The sequence below is a fragment of the Staurois parvus genome, unplaced genomic scaffold (assembly GCF_062004578.1).
Source record: "Staurois parvus isolate SC_StPar_1 unplaced genomic scaffold, SC_StPar_1.0 ptg000068l, whole genome shotgun sequence".
NCBI classification, from domain to species: Eukaryota; Metazoa; Chordata; class Amphibia; order Anura; family Ranidae; genus Staurois; species Staurois parvus.
Genome location: NW_028317864.1, coordinates 8,311,399 through 8,333,747, shown reverse-complemented (window position 1 = coordinate 8,333,747; position 22,349 = coordinate 8,311,399). Strand labels below are relative to the sequence as shown.

The 22,349-nt window shown below is 43.7% G+C and overlaps 1 protein-coding gene across 1 annotated transcript in view; it reads left to right on the top strand.

The window, feature by feature from the left end:
• PTPA (protein phosphatase 2 phosphatase activator) overlaps positions 1-22,349 on the top strand; it is a 153,250-nt gene that overhangs the window by 49,625 nt on the left and 81,276 nt on the right. The window contains exon 3 of the mRNA XM_089669086.1: positions 9,357-9,443. Coding sequence (XP_089525212.1) covers positions 9,357-9,443 — 87 coding nt within the window. The remainder of the gene's footprint in view (positions 1-9,356; positions 9,444-22,349) is intronic.

Sequence of the window (22,349 nt, the reverse complement as noted above, 5' to 3'; positions counted from 1 at the left end):
GGAGGATCAGAGAAGACAGGATCAAAATTCTTTTTACATAGTACAGAGGATTGACCCCTTAGGTTCCACAGTGAGTATAACGAGCACGCTTTACTGCATATACAGACTGATTTTACTGTTGTGGGTTTAGTAACACTTTAAGGTGGACTTAGTCTTTAATTAGCTCCTATCTAAAGTGGCTCCAGTGTGTATGTATGCATGCATGCAAGTGAGAAATGGGTCATTAGATTGAAAGCTTCTTACAGCAGATGTTTTTTGTACCATGCAGTGTGGCTGTGCCCGCACTGCATGGGCTAACTGCTCATCTGTTTATCATACATCAGGGGACACATAGCTATTCATGACTATGTAGGTTATATGCCACCTATAGGTGAATGGATGCTGGTTGACCAATCAGAGAGAAAGTCCTCCCCTATATAACCCCTTCTACACAGGAAGTACTTCAGTTTGTTCGCCAGTGTCTATATGGTGGATGGTCACTGAAAGTGTTGCTTGTGCTCCTGGAGCATACCTAAGGTCTGGTACAGTTTGTTTGGGAATCATGGACTTTAATCGGATCCGTTTGGAAAGCTATTAGCCAAAATGGATGGTACCCGAGATTCACTGGATAAGGAGAAGAATCCTTGGGGTTTTGCCTTTTTAATGCAGCCTTACGGCACTGGACCCTACGTAAATGGAACCCTGTGCAGTTTGAATCTGATCAAGGCACTTTTCAGCAGGGTGCTATACAGGTCTGAGGCACTGGCCCCACATTGTGGGGACTGAGTCCTTGAAGGTCTGCGTGACAGGGACTGCCATAATGGGTGAAGATTGGACTCCTGTTGTAATTCTGAGTCCTGTAGCAGGAATGGTAAGTTGCCTCCCCTTTTTTTTCTCTTTTTGAAAAATGAAGGGAAAAAGAGGTATTGTTTTCCTTCCTGTTTGGCAGAGTTGCCTAGTGCTTAACTTTGCCTGTGCCTGTCTGGTCCTAATTTAGCGCGCACACATTCAGCAGGGGTATAATTATTTATGTGTCTGGCAAACATTGGCCAAATCAGACAGGAGGCTGCCTCTTGTGGTTAATGAAAGTCAGTATTTTGCAATGAGTGTATGAAGGTCGCACTACCTTGCATAGCTGTATCCTGGGCTCTCTGTTATTTCTCTCTGTATTGCATTCAGAAGCGCTATAGGAAGGGATGTCTTTCAGAAAGCGGAGTGGGGGAGGCGCAGCAGGAAGGGGCACATGTGCACCACCGTCAGGTCTTGAGGAACCTACTCGCAGTTCTGCTCTGAGCGATCTAAGCCGCTACATTTGTCTGGCATTGTGGCTACTACTGGTGCATCCGCTTCTGTTTATGTAACCAAGGAGGATCTTGCTTCAGCCTTAGGTTTAGATGATAAGATTGCAGGAATGATTGCATCTGTTTCTCAGGTGAATAAGAAATGGGAGAGATCCCGTTCATTGGACCCACCAGTCTTTGACCAGGAGTGGGTGGAACCAGAGGATGAGGGGGCGTTGGAGGACCAGGAAGATGGTCAGGCAATGGAGTCGCTGTCTGAAGGGTCGCAGCCTGAGGAGAAGCAGGCGGTTTCTGCCGCTCAGTCTCAAAGGTTATTGGTCCAGGGTCTTACTGATATGGTTCATTCAGGATTCAGATTACTCCCCAAAGAATCCTTTTGAGGTTAAGTATGCTTCTCTTGGCTCTTTTAAGGTCTCCGCAGAGTAATTAAATTATGTATGCTGATTGGGATCACCCGGACAAGGTTTTTGTCCCTCCAAAAATATTTTCTCTCCTATATCCTATGGAGGAGAAGTTTATTACAAAATGGGGCATGCCTGTGGTAGATGCAGCTGTTTCATCCCTGAATAGGTAATTAACATGTCCTGTGGATAATGTCCAGGTTTTCAAGCTTTCAGCAGATAAGAAGCAGGAATCTCTCCTTAAGGCTTACTTCTCCCGGACTCAGCGGTGGCAGCTATTGGTATTTGCCGGTGCCTTTCTGACCATGAAGGGGAAATATTTGGCTGAGGATTTGAAGGATGTTCCATGTGCTTTGTTTTGTAGTTGATGCTCTTAAGGATTCAATTCAGCAAATTTCTTGCATGGCCCTCTTATCAGTAAACGTACACAGGATTTTGTGGTTAAAGAGTTGGTCTGCAGAACTGCCATGCAAAAAGTTGTTGGCAGATTTTCCCTTTCATGGGGAGCGACTGTTTGGGGAGGATTTGGACAAATATATCCAAAAGATTTTAAGGGGAAAAAAGGCTTTAGGGGTAGGATGCAGGGTCAGAACCAAAGGAGACCCTGGGTGCAATAATCGACCAAGGCAGATCCTAAGTCCACCTTAGGGGTATGGGCGCCCCTACTTGTTCAGGTGGGAGGAAGGCTTTTGAATTTTGCAACTGCCTGGAGGACTCTAATCCAAGACAGGTGGGTCATTTAGACAGTTTCTCTGGGGTACAGGCTAGAATTTCGGGTCTTCCTTCTTCCCCGTTTTCTGAAGTCAAATGTACCAATGAATCCAGAAAAAGAGGTGTTGTTGCAGGCACTCGATTGCCTGTTGTCTCTGGGTGATCACAGAAGTTCCAGCGGATGAAAGGTTTCAAGGGTTTTATTCAAACCTGTTCACAGTCCCAAAGCCAAATGTGGATGTAAGGCCCATTTTGGACCTGAACGCTCTAAATTGGTTTCTAAATGTCTGGTCCTTTTCGTATTGAATCCATTCGGTCAGTAGTAGCCTCTTTGCAGGAAGGATATTTTTTATCGTCCGTAGACATCATGGATGGATGCCTACATGTGCCAATATTCATCACTCACCAAAAATTTCTGCGGTTTGCAGTAGATGCTCAGCATTTCCAGTTTATAGCACTGCCGTTTGGGCTGGCCACGCCTCCTCAAGTATTCATGAAGGTTCCTGCTCTGGTGTTGGGGCTTCTCAGAACTCGAGGGGTGTCAGTCATAGGTTATCTAGATGATCTGTTGCTCAGAGGTCGGGCAGTGCTAAGTCTGAAGTAGGATGTGGCCCTTACAGTGCAGATCCTGAAACAAAGGGGCTAGGTGCTCAACTTAGAGAAGTCGGCCTTGGAGCCAGTACAGAGCATGGAATATTTGGGGATAGTCCTAGACATGGTTCATGCAAAGGTATTTCTTCCTCCAGGGAAATTCTGTGCCCTGGGAGACCAGGTCTGCAGTTTAAAGGCCAAGAGGTATCTTTCAGTTCAGCTCTGCATGAAGTTGCTGGGGAAGATGGTGTCCTCGTTCGAGGCAGTACCCTTTGCACAATTCCACTCCAGACCATTGCAAAGGAACATTCTGACTGTTTGGAACAAGAAGGTTCCAGGTTTGGATTTCCATATATCTGTCTCCCAAGGTACTGCGAAGCCTGAAGTGGTGGTTGGTGACTCAGAATTGGTGGTTCACTGAGTGGTAACCACTGAGGTGAAAAACTATTTTGGTCTGGGCAGAAAGATATGTACCAAGTTTGTTAGCAGTGTTCATTCCGGGGCTAGAGAAGTGGCATGCGAGTTATCTCTGCCGCTGACAGTTGACTTTGGGGAAATGGGCTTGGCATCCCAAGGTTGTCACGGCAATCTGCCAACGATGGGGTTGCCCAGACATAGATCTGTTGGCATCCAGGTTCAACAAAAAGGTCAACCTTTTTGTGTCCAGAATGAGGGATCCTTGAGGCATGGTTAAATGCCTTAGTGATTCCTTGGAGCCAGTTTTCCCTAATCTTTGCTCTTCCTCTGATTCACCTGCTGCCATATCTCTTATGCAGGATTCAAGAGGAGTCTATTCTGGTTATACTGATTGCCCCGGCCTGGCACAGTAGGACCTGGTATGTGGACATAGTGATGCTGGCAGCAGACAGGCCTTGGTCCCTGCCATACAGGCCAGACCTGCTTGTCAAAGACCTATATTGTACCCAGCTTTACGGTCGATAAATTTGATGGCATAGCTATTGAGACCCAGATCCTAAAAGGATAGGGGAGTATCGGATTCTGTTATTCCCATTATGTTGAGCGCTAGAAAGATAGTTTCTACGAACATTTATTACAGAACATGGAAGACTTACATTGCCCGGAGTGAGGTCCAGGGATGGCATACTCGGAAATATGTGATTGATAGGATCCTGTTGTTTCTTCACTCAGGTCTGAAAAAGAAGTTGGCTGTTCGTACTAATAAGTGCCAGGTTCCAGCACTGGCTATTTTTTTCCAGTGACCCATTGCATCTCACTCTCTAGTTCATACCTTTTTACAAGTAGTAATGCATATTGCTCCTCCTGCTAACCTACCATTTTTTTGGTCTTTGAAGTTTTGCAGAGACCACTGTTTAAGCCTATTAGGGAGATTCTGCTAGTCCTGTTGACCTGGGTTTCTCTTCTAGTGGCAATCACTTCTGCAAGAAGGGTATCGGAGCTGGCAGTTCTTTCTTGTAAAGAACCTTTTCTGGCTTTGCATCAGGATAAGGTGGTGTTTGGGCTCAACCGTTTTTTTTTTTTTTTTTTTTACCAAAAGTGGTTTCTAGTTTTCATCTCAATCAGAACATTGTTCTGCCTTCATTCTTTCCTAGGCCTCAGTCAGCAAGGGAGAGATCCTTGCATACCTTGCAATGAGGGGGTTACATGATGTGGTACACGCCATAAGGGTCTTCTTGACTTTGACGGCACAGGTCAGGAAGTCAGAGGCTTTTGTTTGCTACTGGATGGGCCCAGGAAGGGGCATGCAGCATCCAAGGCAACTCTTTCACATTGGATCTGCCAATTGATCACTCAAGCATATGGTTTGAAGGGTAAGGTCCCACCCTTTCGGGGGAGAGCACACTCTACCAGGAGTGTGAGGGCATCGTGGGCGATCTGCCATCAGGCGTCAGTTGCTCAGATTTGCAAGGCCGCTAAATGGGCTTCAGTTAACACATTCACAAGGTTCTACCAGGTCAATGTAAGAGCCGCAGAGAACTCGCGGTGTCACCCTCCCCTCCAAATTTCTTATTGCTTTGGGACATCCCACATCATGAGTAGCCTGCTCTATGTCCCATGATGTACAATAAAGAAAATTGGATTTTTTTCTTCATATTTACCTGTAATATCCATTTCATGAAGTACATCACGGGACACAGAGGTCCCTCCCCTCTTTCTGGAATTGCATTGCCTGTCAGAAAAACTGAAGTACTTCCTGTATAGGAGGGGTTATATAGGGGAGGATTTCCTCTCTGATTGGTCGGCTAGTGTCCATTCACCTATAGGTGGCATTTAACCCACATAGTCATGAATAGCCTGCTCTGTCTTCTGTGATGTACTCCAAGAAATGGATTTTACAGATAATATTTGGAAAAAATAATTTTTTTTTGTCTATGGGTGATAAGAGCGGAGATATACATACCTAGTCTGCCGATCCTCCAAGACCAGTCCCTGTCACTTATGCCCTCCTGCATGCTAGCGGTCTTGTGAATGGACTGTTCTCATTAGAGACTGGCAGGAACAGTCCATCGCTGGACGTGGGGGAGTGCTGTTTTTGGGAGGTTCGAAGGACTGGGTAAGTATAGCCTTCCAAGGGCCCCCTGGACAAAACGGGCACAGCCTCAATGCATGGGACAAAAAAAAAAATTACTTGGAGTTCTGCTCCACATTTATGTGAATGTACAATATATAAATCACTGTGTACATTGTTGGTGTTAAAAAGTTACCTGTAATAAATAATAATATTGTGTGCTCTCTGTGCAGGTGTTCAACACAAACCATTATATGTAATTGTCTTTCGACCACCTTACAGTTGTCTCTCCCTCATCTTGATTACAAATAGTGATGCACCAAAATGTCTGCTGCCTAGAATTATCAGTCAAAAATAGGGTTATCGTCGTTTTGCTGATAGGAAAAAGAAGAAGAAGAAAAAACCTATTCACCTAAAAACCTATTCACTTCATTACAAAATGCATCCTATTGACTTCAATGCAAAATCGCGCCCCCCCCCCCCCCGACTTCAATACAAAATCCTGTCACACTGATTGAAATGCAAAATGCCCCCTTTTGATTTCAATGCAAAACCATGTCCCACTGATTTCAATGCAAAACCGCGTCCCAGTGACCAATGCAAAAACACCCCCTATTGACTTCAATGCAAAAACGCCTCCTATTTAAGCTTTTAAAATTTTATTTTCTGTCCAATTTTTGCGTGTTACTTTCAAATAAAATTATTTTACATTACTGGATTGTATTTTCTACATTCATGATATTAATTGAAAAGTCAAATATAATACAAGTGTATATATAAAAAATATATTTAAAAAAAAAACAAAAAACTACCATTTCGGTTTCCGGCCAAGTGCATTCTGAATTTTCAGTTTCGGTCCAGAATTTTCTGTAAAAGAGACAACAAAAGCATATAAACAATGTCATAGTCAGCCAACGCATTTCAGGGGCCAAAACCGTACTCTTCAAAAGGGCTTAGATCATGTTCCTGAACAAAGCTCTCTGACAGGAGATATGCAGGAAGGACCGCTTATGCCCATGTCAGCTAGGCTGTCTACAGTGGAGACTAGAGCTGAGAGTCGCTTTACAACTATAAGAGGAGTTCCACCCAAAAGTGGAAGCTCCGCTTCTTTGTCTTTGTCCTCCACTGCCATCTATGGCACTTTTTAGGGGGAGCGGATACTTGGTTTTGACAGGTACCCGCTCCTACTTCTAGCTCAGTTTGCCACAGAAAAGTGAGCTGCAAGTTCGGCCCCCCTCCTTCCTCCTGCAGTCTTCTGGGACACCTCACATGCCCCAGAAGACTGCCGGACCAATCAGGATGCGCAAATTGACTCGCGCATGTGCAGTGGGCACCCGGCTGTGAAGCTGCAAGCTGTCACAATCCAGTCCCACGGTTGAGATGTCAGCACCAGGAAGAGAAGGGACGGCGCAGGTGAGCACGTCGCTGGACTCTGGGACAGGTATGTGTGTGTTTATTAAGTCAGCAGCTACAGTTTTTGTAGCTGCTGACTTTTTATAAACAGAAAACTGACTGGACCTCCACTTTAAAGTATAATTTAACATTTGCAGTCAACAAAAGAATAGTGGGGTTTTCTAAAAATTTATGTGTACTATTCACACAACATGCCTTAAAATAATAATTACATTTTTTTTTTCATAAATCATATACAGTACTAATAACATAACTTACATGCATTTGCTGTTGTTTTTTTTTTCCTCCTTTGTGCTTGCTGTTGAAACTGTCCCCCAGCCGCACTGCCATGCTACCTTTAAAATGAATGCCCTCTGTGCATTTCCACTTGGAACCACAACTGTACAGGCAGCTGCGCAGAGCGCCGCACACACAGGCAGTGCGAGAGGGACACAGAGCCGCTTTTAGTCGCCACTATGGACAAGGAAGAGAGGTGTGGCTCTTTGACACTTTTTTGCATTGTCTGTATGTGTGGTACTTTGAGCAGCTGCATATATGGCCACTTCCATCTTCTCTTGGTCTTCCTTCCTGGTTCAAACTCTTTGGCCGCTAGATTGGTCAGGCAGCAATGATGCCACTCCTATGCATGCGCATGGGAGTCACATCATCCTGGCACAGAGTGGGGCTGTAAATGTACGCTGAGCTGCACATGTGTGGCTTAGTGTACATACACACTGACAGTCAAGGAGAAGGGTTTAAGGCAGAAGAGACCAATAGGGTCAAAATCCTATGTTTCAGCATATTTTACTTTCAGTAGGTGCTATCCCAAATTAGTGGCAAAGGTGGAAATACATTTAAATGAACAGTAAAACTCTGCCCACTTACTGTTCTAATGCCCACAGTAGAAGCAGACTTAAAAGTTTGGGGAAGTGGAGCGACATCCAGTCTGGTGTGTCGCTCGGTGGGTGTGATTCGGGCAGAGACTGAGGGGGTGAGGTGGGGGGTTGAGTGGGGTTGGGCTCCATTTCCGCCACCCCCCCCTGCCAATCCCTCCACTGGCTTCCAGTTGCGCAACGGATCAAATTCAAAATCCTAACACTGACGTACAAAGCTGTCCGCCATACTGCCCCGAACTACATCACTGACCTAATATCCAAGTACCGCCCAGCACGCACACTCCACTCCTCACAAGACCTCCTTCTCTCTAGTTCCCTGGTCTCCTCCTCCCATGCCCGCCTCTAGGACTTCTCCAGGGTGTCACCCATCCTCTGGAACTCCCTGCCCCAACCCATCAGATTATCACCTACTCTCCTCTCCTTTAGGCGCACCCTGAAAACCCACCTCTTCAAGGAAGCCTACCCCACCCCCTGCTAACTTGCCAACCTCCTCCACTCTTCCTACCACTCCATCCCCCACAGCTATCTCTTCCTGTGCCACCATCCCCTCCCTCCTAGATTGTAAGCTTGAAAGAGCAGGGCCCTCGATCCCCTCATGTTTTGCATTGTATTGGTATTGTTCTGTCACATGTTCTGTCCCCCTTTGTAATGTACAGCGCTGAGCGAACTATTGGCGCTTTATAAATACTGTATAATAATAATAGTTGCAGAATTTATTTATTTATTTTTGATAACACAAAAGAAACTGTAGGATTGCAACAGTAAATACAGGCTATGAAATGTGGCATGGGTGTGTGGGTCACATAAATGGAATTGTAGATGTTTCAGCCAGTAAAAAAGGTCCCAGTGAGTATATCATTTAGTTCTGTTGTAAAAAGTTTGATTTGCTTGTAATAAATTATAGGTGAGCCAATATGTATTTCATTTGGTGGTATTATTGCCTAGAATAAAGCCATTTTGTAAACAGAACTGTTGTAGTTCATTGATTTCAGGGGCACCAACCCGTATAAGGGTTTCCAACATTAGTCTTCTATTTTTTTTAAGCACCTCCATTTTCAAAAATGTATCTTTATGGGTCCGTACTTTGCATGCTTTCTCAAAATCAGGGACCCCATGATACTGTAGTTGTAGCTACTGGCACTGGGTCCTCAGGAGCCTAATACAGCAGTTCTCACAAAGAACCATTGTGTATTATTATTGGATTGTAGTACCAGTTTTTACCTCCTAGATGGCACGTGAAGACCTCATTCCTGCGCTGTCCCTAGAATACCCAAGGTCTGTGTGTGTGTGTGGAAGGAGGACAGATTTCTATGTTCTATGTAATACACACTGGGTTCTTGAGCAAATGGGGATTCCCCAGATTTCTCAGAAATCTGTTTGAAAATATAACTAATAGCATTACTTTGTGTCTTGTTCCTACTGGTTTGTTTATATAATGGCCGCCTCTGGTATTTACAGGCAACAGGTGCTCTTTAGATCTTCCACAAAACAGATACCATGGATTTCTTCCCAGCTGTGTCTTCCATTTTTATCGCTGGAGAACGAATGTGGAGTGTGTCATGTGATCTCTTCTAACCATCTGTGTTTCTCCCCACAGGCATATGCCGATTACATGGGTTTTATCCTCACTCTAAATGAGAGTGTGAAGGGGAAGAAGCTGACCTGTGACTATCGAGTGTCAGAGGTAGGTTTGGAGCAATGAATGCACACACAGCGTCTTCTCAAGCCCTGTTTTCATACATACAGTAGTTAAGTACATGCTTATATTGGAACTGCACTGCATCTGAGCACCATAAACCAAAAATGCTATTTGATTCATTTTTAATATTCAAAGCAAACTCCCCCATCCATTCATGTCTCCATGCTTTATTTTGCTGAGAAATCATTTTGAAAAACACCCCCTGGCATTTCTGCCAGTGGCCATCTTGGGTTAGGGCAGATGATTCATGTAGCATTTACTTTCATGAATCTATCTGCCCTTAGCTCAGGCATAGGCTGATCCGAGAACCCCTCCTGAAGACTGCTGGGAAGTATAACCTAACATGCCTAGCATAGAAACAAGGAAGTAACTGAAGAAATGTAAAACAAAGTTTAAAACAAGTAAATATGATATACTTTCCTATTTACTAATGCTAGCAGCATAAGGATTAAAAATAGTCCATGTTGATTGAGAGGGTGAAGTTCCACTTTAATGAGGAGGTTAACTGTGGAAATACAAAGTTAATAGTCAGCAGCTACAAATCCTGACTTTTAGTAAAATGATACTTACTTGTCCAGGTATCCAGCGCTGTCCTCACTTGGGCTAGTTCTTTATTAACTTTCAGGTTCCCAGCGCTGGCATCCTAACCCTAACTGTGATCAGCCGGCTGTGCTTCTTTCAGCTTCACTGCTGGCTGCCCACTGTGCATGCTCGAGCTGCGCTTTGTGAATGGTCCCACAGTCTTTCGGGACCTATGGAAGACTGCAGGGAGGCAGGGGGAGAGGAGAGCTTCCGCTCATATCACCTAGGTGAATGGAGCGGAAGTGGTAGAGGGTAACTGTCAAAACTAGGTACCCACTCCCCCTACCAAATAATGACATGGCGGGGGAGGAGTGGAGGAGGAGGACTTGAAGCAGAACTTGCCCTTTTGGGTGGAGTTCCACTTTAAAGAGACACTGTCACCTTGCCCATGCATTTCAAAGTGAATCTACAAAGGCTCCCCTAGTGACCCATTTCTACTCACATTTCCACCATTCTCCTATTGCTTCTTCCTCTGTTACAGCTGACATTACCCTATTTTTCCAGGTACAGAGGCCCATGTGATAGTGCTGAGGCCTAGCAGCCAATTACTAGCAGTGCTGCCAAGCCTTCGCAGCATTGTTTACTGACAAAACATAGAAAATTTACTGACGGGGCACATTTTTTACTGACAACTTGAAAAATCACAAAAACGAAGACAATCAATATTTAAACAGCATAAACACAATATGGAATAACCAACCATGCCCATAACAAGTAATTTGACTGGTTTACACTTACAAGTCAACACAGCATGACAAATTTATAAGCCCCTGATATTTACAGACAGTAGTGCGAATCAAAGATTTTTACAAACTGTCCGTAAATTTACTGACAGTTTGCAACCCTTATCACTAGCCCCATGACCAAGGGAGTAATATCACCGTTACCCCTGTTCATCATCACCACTAATTGTAGTGCCAGCTGTGACTTGGGGAGGCATAGTGTGAAATTAAAGCGGTTCCATAGCCTTAAGGTTTTGAGAATGCATTAAGGTAAAAAAAAACCTGTGTGCAGGAAACCACCCCCCCCCCCCCCCAGCCCCTCTTTATACTTACCTGAGCATGATCTCGATCTAGTGCTAGATTGTAAGCTCGAAAGAGCAGGGCCCTTGATCCCCTCATGTTTTGCATTGTATTGGTATTGTTCTGTCACATGTTCTGTCTCCCTTTTGTAATGTACAGCGCTGAGCGAACTATTGGCGCTTTATAAATACTGTATAATAATAATAATAATAATAGTGCTGTCCACAAGAGAAGCATCTCAATTCGCTCTCTCCCTCCTCACAAGGCAGATTGATAACAGCAGGAATCATTGGCTCCTGCTACTGTCAATCAAATCCTTAGACAACAGAGCAAGCGGAATAGGTAAACCCTGCTGTCTGTCTTTAAGGAAGCAGGCAGCAGTGCCTGGGAGCGAGCGTGTACCCCACTATCAAGCTGCTTTTCGGGGGGGGGGATTACTCAAAAGGCAGGGGGAGCCAAGAACACCAGCAGGGGATCCCGGAAGAGGAGGATCAGGGCTGCTCTGCAGAAAACTGTGGCACAGAGCAGGTAAATATGTTTATTTAAAAAACAAATGTTTAAACGTTTAGAATCCCTTTATAGTAAGGCAAGTATAAGGGGGTTGGGGGTGGGGGGGTTGTGGATGTGGATGGGGAGGGGGAGTTCCTCTTTGCCAAACACACTGTCACAAGGTAACAATGTAGCCTCATGACTTAAAAGTGCTCATCTGAGGCACACTAAGTTGGTTTCACCACAATAATAATGTTTTGCTAGTGTCAGTAAATCTGCCAAAAGTTTATATTGAAAGGGCCTATCTAAGCAACCCTTTCAATTTATACCCAGTCACATTGGTCCTTGAACTCTAATATAGATTATAGTTATTATACTGTATATTACTAGTTATTAGTTATCTAAAGGATTGTACAGTCAGATTGTAAGGTGTATGGCCTGCCTAAAGCTACAACCCCGAATCCTTCCCTCCCTCTCCTCATCACAGTTTTGTACATTTTTACAAATATCAGACTAATAGATGGGGGTTTCTCATCAATCCGCACAGACTGGATGTTGTACAGTACAGCACATGGATAACCTCCTACCAAATCCTGTAACAGCCTGTTTGTGGATCTGCTTGTCTGTCAGTCTGCATGTAGAGGCACTGTAAGGCACTGACTGGCTGTACCCATCCCAGAGAGCTGAAAGTGTGTATAACCATAGTGAAGAAGTCAAGGCAGTTGTGGCTGCTTTTGTTTATTTCAGCTCCATATAAAATCAGATCTCTGGGCATTACCAACCCCCCACCACCACCACCCAAAATCTCACCACAACCACCAGCTTTCGCCCCCTCTCTCTAACTAATTACTACTTAGTTTTAAAAAAAAATATGTAAAAGTGAAATGCTCCTTTTAAATAGGTATCTATGTTTAGGTATGCCAGATCCTCCAGGGTTATATCTTCACTGCTGACAGTCCTTTTGGGTATCCATGTCGCTATCTGAGTGATGTGGACACTACTTCTTGGCAGTCCAGCAGTGGGGTCCCCTCACGATCTAGAACAGGGGGTCTCCAGTCTTTTCACAAGGGACGAGGTACACATTTGCCATTTAAAAAAAAAATCAGTTTTCAAAATAAATCCTAAAATGTGAATGACTGATTAAACATCGTCCATGAGATAACTTCATATTCACCAGAAGCTTCCCCTTTCACTTTGAAGTCCCCCTTTTGGCATCAGAGTCTCCCCCCCACCATTCACATGTACTAAAGAGGTAACATTTTAACAACTTTACAAACCTCCGGTTTGGCCACTTCTCGAGTATGCTGTTCAGTTCTGGTCACCAGTCCTCAGGATGGATGTGCTGGAACTGGAGAGAGTCCAGAGAAGTATAACAAAGCTAACAAGGCGACTGGACGACCTCCGTTACAAGGAATGGCTGCAAACAATAAACTTACTCACGCTGGATAAGTAGTGCTTAGGAGTGGATGTACAATATACAAATCTTTAAGTAGTGACTCTAGCATTCAGAGGAAACTATTTCACCTAATGTCTCTAAAGAAGAGACACAGCCCCACTCAAGTTGAACTGGATGGTCAGGGGTCAGGCTTACCAACTATATAACTTTATATTCAAATAAACATTTTTACAGGATATATACTTGCCACTGAGTTTGCAGAGCATGCTAAAATTTCGAAGAAAGAAAGCCCAGCACTACCTTTATGCTTATCCTCGAACAGCAGTTGCTGTCTTTTCTAGGAGAAGCGGAGGGAGGTGTCCCTACATCGGCTCAATCATGTTTTTGTCTGGCACAACAGCTGCTCTCTGAGGTTTCTGCTGTTCTGTTAGAGATCTACCTGCTGGCTCCAAGTAGTAAAAAGGAAATATTTATATGCAAGATTTCATATTTATATGAAATAAATTAAAAACTGTTATAAAAATGTATTTTTCAGAACCGAACATAAAAAAAAAAAAAAGATTATAGAAATGAGTTGTTGTGTGTGTCTATCTCACACGGCTAGCTGCTTTTGGTCACTAGATCCTTGTAGCGCTATATCCCTTACTAATTACCAGCATAGGCCGGAGTCTATAAAAATTCACAGGCATGTGTTCAGTACATCCCTTCTCATCAAATGCATGTAAGGTCCTTGTGGGTACAACAGTGCCACCCCGTGGCCAAATTAAGGTACTACAAGGCACAGCAGCTGCCTGTTCTTATTAGTGGGTTTTTGACCATTTCCTATACATTTGGATATCCTAATTTTAGAGATACTGTAGAATGAAGACCTGCACGTAAGTATTTATTTATTTTTGTACACAAAAGAAAAATACAAACCATTCCCTTTCACTCCACATCACAGTTAACTCATAATAACATATGAGTACTATGAAATGGCAAAGTAGTGCATTAATAATAGTAATAATATGTATAGATTTGGGTTAGGCATTTCCTAGCAGTGCAGTTTGTCATCGAGTATGACTAATATTAGAGATTTAGAAATGCATCTGTCCTTTAGGGGAGTGGAGTGGTTTTATTAGTAGGTTAGATAGTTTTAAGCCTAAACTACTCTAACCGAGATTCACATCTTAATTGGTCAGATGGTGGCCCAACAGATCTTCAAAAATCGTCAATAAAAAAAATAGAGCTAGTCATGAGTATTAAATAAATGTTTTAAAAATATAATTGTTTAATAATGTATATCTGAAATATTGCATATAAATACTTCATATTTACCCTTTTTGCAGGCAGCAGATGGCAAGCGGTACTCGGTACAGATATACCGTATTTTCCGGCGTATAAGGCGACTGGGTATATAAGATGACCCCCTAATTTTCCAGTTAAAACATAGGTTTTGGGCTATACTCGCCGTATAATACTACCCCCCTTCCGAGGCAACACCATTTAAAAACATCAGATTTTTTAATTGAAATGGTTATGACTTACCGGTATTTAAAATCCTTCAAAATCCTCATGTTCATCCTCTGACATCATAAGTTCATGAATTACATCTTGTGATACATTTGTAAGACAGTCATCATATGGATCAAATTCCAAATCAGATGGTTACCGCTGGATGTGCGGTAATACGGTAGCTTCGGCTACATACAGTATACAGTATATATACAGCTCTCTGGATGTGCAGTAATGTACATACAGTATACCGTGCTGAGCCAAGCTGGCTCAAAACAAATGTCCCTATGACAGATTAATCTGTCAGCCCGCTGGATGTGTGGTATATACAGTATACTGAGCCAAGCTGTTTCAAAACGTACCGGTACGTCCCTACTGTAATCAGACCGCTGGATGTGTGTATGTACGGTAGCTGCGGCTACATACAGTATACACTGGGCCAATCACGGCGAGCGATGTATTCTACTAATGAATACAAAGCCTGTTCGGATTGGCTGAGGTTGTGACATCATCAGCCCACCTCTCTGCCAATCCGAGCAGGCTTTGTATTCATTAGTAGAATACATCGCTCGCCGTGATTGGCCCAGTGTATACTGTATGTAGCCGCAGTTACCGTACATACACGCATCCAGCAGGCTGATTACAGTAGGGACGTAGCAGTATGTTTTGAAACCGCTTGGCTCAGCGCAGTATACTGTATATACCGCACATCCAGCGGGCTGACAGATTAATCTGTCATAGGGACATTTGTTTTGAGCCAGCTTGGCTCAGCACGGTATACTGTATGTACAGTATTACCACACATCCAGCCAGCTTGACCCAAACAAACTCAACGTTCACATTTTATACCCCACGTATAAGACGACCCCCAATTTTTGGGGTATATTTTTAAGTATAAAAAGTAGTCTTATACGCCAGAAAATACTGTATTTTTTACTTCTGTGCTGGGAACTGGCCTCAACAGAAGGATCTCTGGTTACATTTTCACAGACAATCAAGTCATCTGAATGACTCAGAAGAGTGGCATGCTCCTCCTCTTCTTCTCCTTTAAGAGACTGTCTACCTCTTCCTTCTTCAGGAGTAGTTAACAAGTGCAGAGCAACTGCTGTGCTCTTTTATTAGGCAGCCCAGGATGCACTGCACACATTTGATGGGTGCTTCAAACAATATAATAAAACATAATATAGCACTTTATAAACTTTTTAGAATAACTATTACAGCTTTCATTTTAATCAGAGAGTATTTACATCTATGTACTTCATATTCACACCATTGTAATTATCTAGATGTCAGAGTACACCCCTAGAAATTGCTGCACCACTCGCACAATACTTTACCTCCTATACTCATATACACAAAACAATTGTAGCTTTAGTGATCACCTCTTTCTATTCTTTACATACATCATATTGCCAAAAAGCAGCTAGTTTATCCCTCATTTAGGGAGCACAGGAGTCAAATAATTTTTTTACATCTGAAGTATCAACTGTGAATTGAGAACTGCATGTTTATAGAATAGATATGGATTACAACTATGTAGACATTTATTTCAACCTTCTTTTAGTTATGCCATGCTTGTTATCCCCTAACAATGTAACCTACCATGGAAACCATGGCTTGTAAGGCCCTGATGTTTGTGCATCAGCATTTCCAAATGTAATTTCAGCCATTTGTTTTGGGCATATTCGCACATATTTGCATGTATTGCTGTATATTTGCACTCACGCGTACAGTACACGCTTACGAAAAATCATTCATATTTATGCTCCTATGCTCATATTTGTGCGCATCTAGTCAAGTAGTGTTGAGGGGACCGAAAAACCCAAACTGGATGTACAGGCCACAATGGCCAAATGTGTGTGTCTGGCCGTGCCTCTACATCAGTTTTCTAAGCCCTTTTGTCTGAGACTACATTCCTGGATGCCTAGTTATTGCTCACATAATATGAGCTGAATGGTCTTCAGACTCTTCAGTTTATTCAGGAAAGGTAGAGTTAAAAAAGGAGTAAATATGCATTCCTTATCCCCAGCTTCCATACTGCAAGGGGTGACCTCACCATCCTGCAAGTTTCTGAGGAATGCTAAGAATTAACATCAAAGATCCAGTTTATAGTCTATTCAAATTGTTTTCAAGTCCTGATGAAGGGGATGTTTTTGGACCACCAAAGCATGTGGCATACTCTTTGGACTGTCCTCCTGATTTTTATTGGAATAAAGTTGTGTCTGGACCTCTTAGTGATGTGGTACTTCAATTTCCAATTTTGTTACATTACACTGCAAGCCAAGGAGACAGTGGAGATCCTCTAGGGTGTAGAAGCCTTCTGTCCGGGAACCAGATCATTCACATCAGCATAACAATAAGATAGCAATAACAATAAGATAACCTTATGGGTTCAGGACTATTTTCCACTTTCTTTAATTATGTTTATTTTCTGAGGCCACCCCCTACTCTCATGGCAAAATGTTGCAGATTACATACTCATTAAAAAATATATATATATATTCATATTCTGTAGGGTTTAGAAAGGGGAATATATTTCTTTTTTTTTACCTCAAGGCTTCCATACTGCAAGGGGTGACTTCTCCACCCTTATGTCATTCTGGGGTTCCCCAAGCTCCTGGGGAATGCTAAGCAGCATTATCTGGTGAGATGTGGGTTAATCAGCATTTCAGGGATCTCACCAGAAGGACAGTAACACAAACCCCTGCCTAGGCACTGAAGGTAGAAGCCATGGTCAGGTAAGTACATTTATTCCCCCAACAGTTTTTTTTTTTTCTTTTTCCTAGTGCACAATTAATTTTAAGTAGCTCTTGAACAATCTGTCCTTGTCCTAGGCAGTGCAATCAGGGTTGAGGGAGTTCATATCCTGGTGCAGATCTGTTCTCGATTACAATCTTCTGTAAGGTGTTGCATGTACTGTGCAGTTTTAATTTACTGGATTTAAAATTTTACAAAAAAGTATAGGGAAACTATAAAAATAGTTTGTGCTTTTTCTGTGCAGATGAATTATACGTTATGTAACTGTTCCTCCGTGTATTGCTGCTAAGCTCTTGCATCTTCAATGACCAATTATTCTCTTTTATACACAGTTTTGCCAGTCTTTACAATGATCACCCTTCTCCTTGGCTCCCTCCTACCCTTGATTGCTTTCCTACATAATGGGCTATGGTGTTCAGGTGGCCAGTATAGTCAGGTAGAACATTGTGCTGAAGGAGCGAGTGGTCCCCTCAGCCTGTGACCCCGGCTACACAGGACACACAGCCTGATGCTTCCGTTGCAATATTAATTTAGCTGGACAAAGGGATGCCGCTTGAGCTTCTACACATCGCTTTTCAAAGAGACCCAGACACCAACGATGCTGTGTGTCTCTTTAATTATGTATTAGGCTGCCTGGGCTGGCAGCTGGGGCCTGCTCGCTAGATACGGCTCTGCTGTTTTTAATCCCTTTAAAAAGCAGTGGAGAGCAATGGATGCGTGACTGTTCCTCCCCTCCCCCCCATCCTCCTCCTCCTCTCCATCGCCTGAGCCTAGAGGTACAGCCATCCCCTGGCAGCTATTACTCAGCCAGCCTCTGCTCTGCAAGAGGAATGGAAGAGCCAGTTTGCCTGTAATGAGCTGCCTATAGCTGGGAGGCTGCTGGCCATGTAAATCACCAGTATTGTTTAACACAAGCGTCTATTCCTTCTTTTAATTCTTAATTACAATTTGAAGCTGCAGCACCCACAGCTGAATCTTTTGGCATGGAATGGGAAAGGTTTGTTATAGTTATTGGCGTGAATTATTAACTGCCATGGCTAGGGAGCCCCTTAATTCTGACCACTGCATGGTCCTTGTGTAGAACAAACGTGACATAAACCTGAACAATTGTTTAAGTCAAACGTGCTTGTCTTTCTGGGGTCAAGTTAAAAAAAAAAAAAAGAGCAGTTTTAAAGGACAAGTCTGCATTTGTTCAAAAGAAAAATGGAGGGCTGGGGTAGGGGGCTAATATGCCGCCAAATTATAATTGTAAACTATTAATTGTTCACAGCAGAAATCTCTCTTACAACTAACTGTGTAGGATGAGTGTGGTGCGTATATCTTGTGGTGCTCTTGATACAAACGCAAGTATACTGTGAGAGGACGAAGGGGTTGTTGTCTGTCAACTGGCTTGTAGTGAATACAGGAAGGCTAACACAAACCTCGCTTTCGTAGTATGCCATCTGCCCATTGTGAAACTCCCTTTGTCCAATTTCAGACACGCTAAAGGATGTAGACGCCGTGCCAGCCCCACCAGGGCTGGGCAGTCAGAAGGGGGATTTGGGCTGTGAACAGGTGCTCTTTTAATGTTATATCTTTGAAACATGTTGTATGCTTGTTGCAGCCCTACATTTATTAAAGGAAACCTTTGTTAGAATTATGCAGGCTGCTGTGGCAGACCTTTTTCTAAGAGAATGGCAGTTGCCTGGCTGCCTTCAGTATTTTTTGAGTCACATATCTGGAACAAACATAAAGCCAGTGAAGTCAGAAATCCTTTATCTACATAAGTTGTTCAAGGTCATTGACCCAGCAAGCATTGAAATTATTGGTCAGCATGAAAACTAGGCAGCTAGTATATACAGAAGAGAGGACCACAATGGCAGTCTACCTGCTTCTCCCCATAGACTTTTCTTTCAATAAAAGTTCAGTTGTCTTTTTATCAGCTGGGGTGAGAAGGGGAATTATATACTTATTTATATCTTACAATGCTTACTTCCCTATATACAGTATGTTTTGGTTTTCACCTGCTTGTGACAGGTTTACTTTAAGGTACCCATAGACCTGTGAATTTGGCTAATTTCAACTGACTGAAAGAGACAGAATTACATTGCGCAGGATTGTGACTTGGAATAAGAAAATAACTGCAGCAAAAGTGACTGCAGAGCTCAGTCTCAGTCTTCCACAGCCCATGTCCACAAAAACTGTGTGAATGGAACTCCATAAGCAGAACATTCACGGCCAAGCTGCAATTGCCAAACCACTAGTGACCCATAATAATGTTCAGAAGACGAGAGAGTGGTGCAACACCTATAAATCATGGATATTGATCAATGGAAGACTGTAATATGGTCCAATGAATCAGGCTTCACACTGTTCCCAACCAATGGATGTGTTATGTGTGGCAAACACCGTCCCAAGCTTACAACCAGGACTGTGTTGTGCCAATCGTAAAGCATGGTAGCGGTGCAATCATGGTTTTGGCAGCCATATCTTGGTATTCTGCAGACCCCGTCATCACCTTGAAAGGTTGAGTCACTGTCTGTGAACAAATTTTACATCTCCCAAGTGGCAAGGCAGTATTCCCAAGCTGATATCTCCCATCCCATCCCTGGAGAGCAAGGCAGTATACGGTCTCAGGGTGGCGGCAGCCATCTTAACCATAAGTGCTGTATGTACCTAGTGCCAGTCCTTAAGCACATATACATTTGAGTGTGGTGTAATTGTAAGGTTGTATGTGGTTTAATAAAGTCAGCTGCTTTGCGCTATGAACCTTTACTGTCTTTTGAGTGGTGGTGTTTGCATTGGAAGAAATTGCTTCCTGGTACATATGAATGGTCAAGTTGATGACAAAATACAAGTGGGTCCAACCAAAAAGTTCAGTGAAACATATCTAGTAATAAAAAGGTCCATCCATTGTGGTGAGTGCAAATGCTTGTGGGGTCATCTGGAGCACCTGGAAGTGGTCACCTGTTTATTTGTTAGTAATAACACTAGCACCTGTTCACCTACAGTGGGGAAAAATAATTATTTAATCCCCTGCAGATTTTGTAAGTTTTCACACTTACGAAGAAATGAAGGGTATATACCGTATTTTTTGCCGTATAAGACGCACTTTTTCTTCCCCAAAACGGGGGGAAATGTCAGTGTGTCTTGTAAGGCGAATATGGAGCGGCCGGTCCGGTATTTCCACCGCGGCCGTGTCAGAATACTGGGCCGGCCGCTCAGCTCTGCAGCGGGACCTTACCTGTTCCTCTATCCAGCGGCGTGCTGTTTTCCCGGCTTCTGTAGTGTGGGCACTGGGCATGACAGCCGGGTGCCCAGTGCACATGCGCGAGAAGCGGTGCGCTTTGTGAATGGTAAGGCGGTACCTGGGACACATGACAGATCCCAGAAGCCGCCGGACCAATCACAAAGCGCAAGTGATTCTCGCTCATGCACACTGGGCACCCGGCTGTCATGCCGAGCGCCATTACAGAAGCCGGGAAGACAGCGCGCGGCTGGATCGAGGAACAGGTAAGATCAAACAAAAACTCTGCGGAAGTAAGAGCGGGTACCTGTCAAATTCAGGTACCCGCTCCCTACTTCCCCAAAGGTCAGCAGTCATCTGTACTGTCCGCAGTCTCTGGTCATCCCTGTGCTGTCCGCAGTCTCTGGTCATCCCTGTGCTGTCCGCAGTCTCTGGTCATCCCTGTGCTGTCCGCAGTCTCTGGTCATCCCTGTGCTGTCCGCAGTCTCTGGTCATCCCTGTGCTGTCCGCAGTCTCTGGTCATCCCTGTGCTGTCCGCAGTCTCTGGTCATCCCTGTGCTGTCCGCAGTCTCTGGTCATCCCTGTGCTGTCCGCAGTCTCTGGTCATCCCTGTGCTGTCCGCAGTCTCTGGTCATCCCTGTGCTGTCCGCAGTCTCTGGTCATCCCTGTGCTGTCCGCAGTCTCTGGTCATCCCTGTGCTGTCCGCAGTCTCTGGTCATCCCTGTGCTGTCCGCAGTCTCTGGTCATCCCTGTGCTGTCCGCAGTCTCTGGTCATCTCCTGTACTGTGTCTGCAGTCCATTAGTTCAGAATTTTTTTTCCTGTTTTCTGCCTCTAAAACCTAGGTGCGTCTTATGGTCAGGTGCGTCTTATACGGCGAAAAATACGGTAATTTCTTATCATGGGTATATTTTAAATGATAGAGACAGAATATCAACCAAAAATCCAGAAAAAACACACGATACAAATGTTCTATATTGAGTTGCAGTTCAGTGAGTAAAATAAGTATTCGATCCGGAAGCAAACCATGACTTTGTACTTGGTGGAGAAACCCTTTTTGGCAAGCACAGAGGTAAGACGTTTCTTATAGTTGGTTACCAGATTTGCAGACATTTCAGGAGGGATTTTGGTTCAGTCTTCTTTACAGATCTTCTCTAAATCCTTAAGGTTTCTTGGCTGTCACTTGGCAACTCGAAGTTTCAGCTCCCTCCATACATTTTCTAAAGGAGTAAAGTGTTACTAAACCCAAAACAGTAAAATCCGTCTGTAAAGCATGCTTGTTATACTTATTGTGGAACCTAAGGGGTAATCCTCTGCATTGTGTAAAAACACTGTTCGATCCTGACTTCTCTGATCTTCCCCTTCTTCCAGTGTCCCCCTCTTATCTCCTAATAAGATATATTGAATGGAGTCAATCTGCACATGCTCAGTTTGGTGTGTATTGCTAGAGGTTTTTTTTTTTTTTTTCCTTGGGAGAGTGCTGCTCAGCACAGGACCAATCAGCACTGTCAAGACAAATATCAGGGGTCTTGCATCTTCCTAGAGCAGAATGAAAACTCCTCCTACAAGCTTTAACATGTGCTCGGCTGGACACTGATAGGAGTCACAATACTGCTCTAACTGCTGATGAGAAAAGGTATTTAGCAGTTTATATTTACTAAAATAATTGCAGTTACATGTTGTGTACTGTGGGAGACCAGATATAGTGAATGCAGTGTCCTGGATTTAATAACACTTTAAGGTCTGGAGACTGGCTAGGCCACTTCATGACCGTAATGTGCTTCTTCTTGAGCCACTCCTTTGTTGTCTTGGCGGTATGTTTTGGGTCATTGTCATGTTGGAAGACCCATCCACGACCCACCTTCGGTGTTCTGGCTGAGTGAAGAAGGTTCTCATCCAAGGTTTTACAATACTTGGCCCCTCAGTG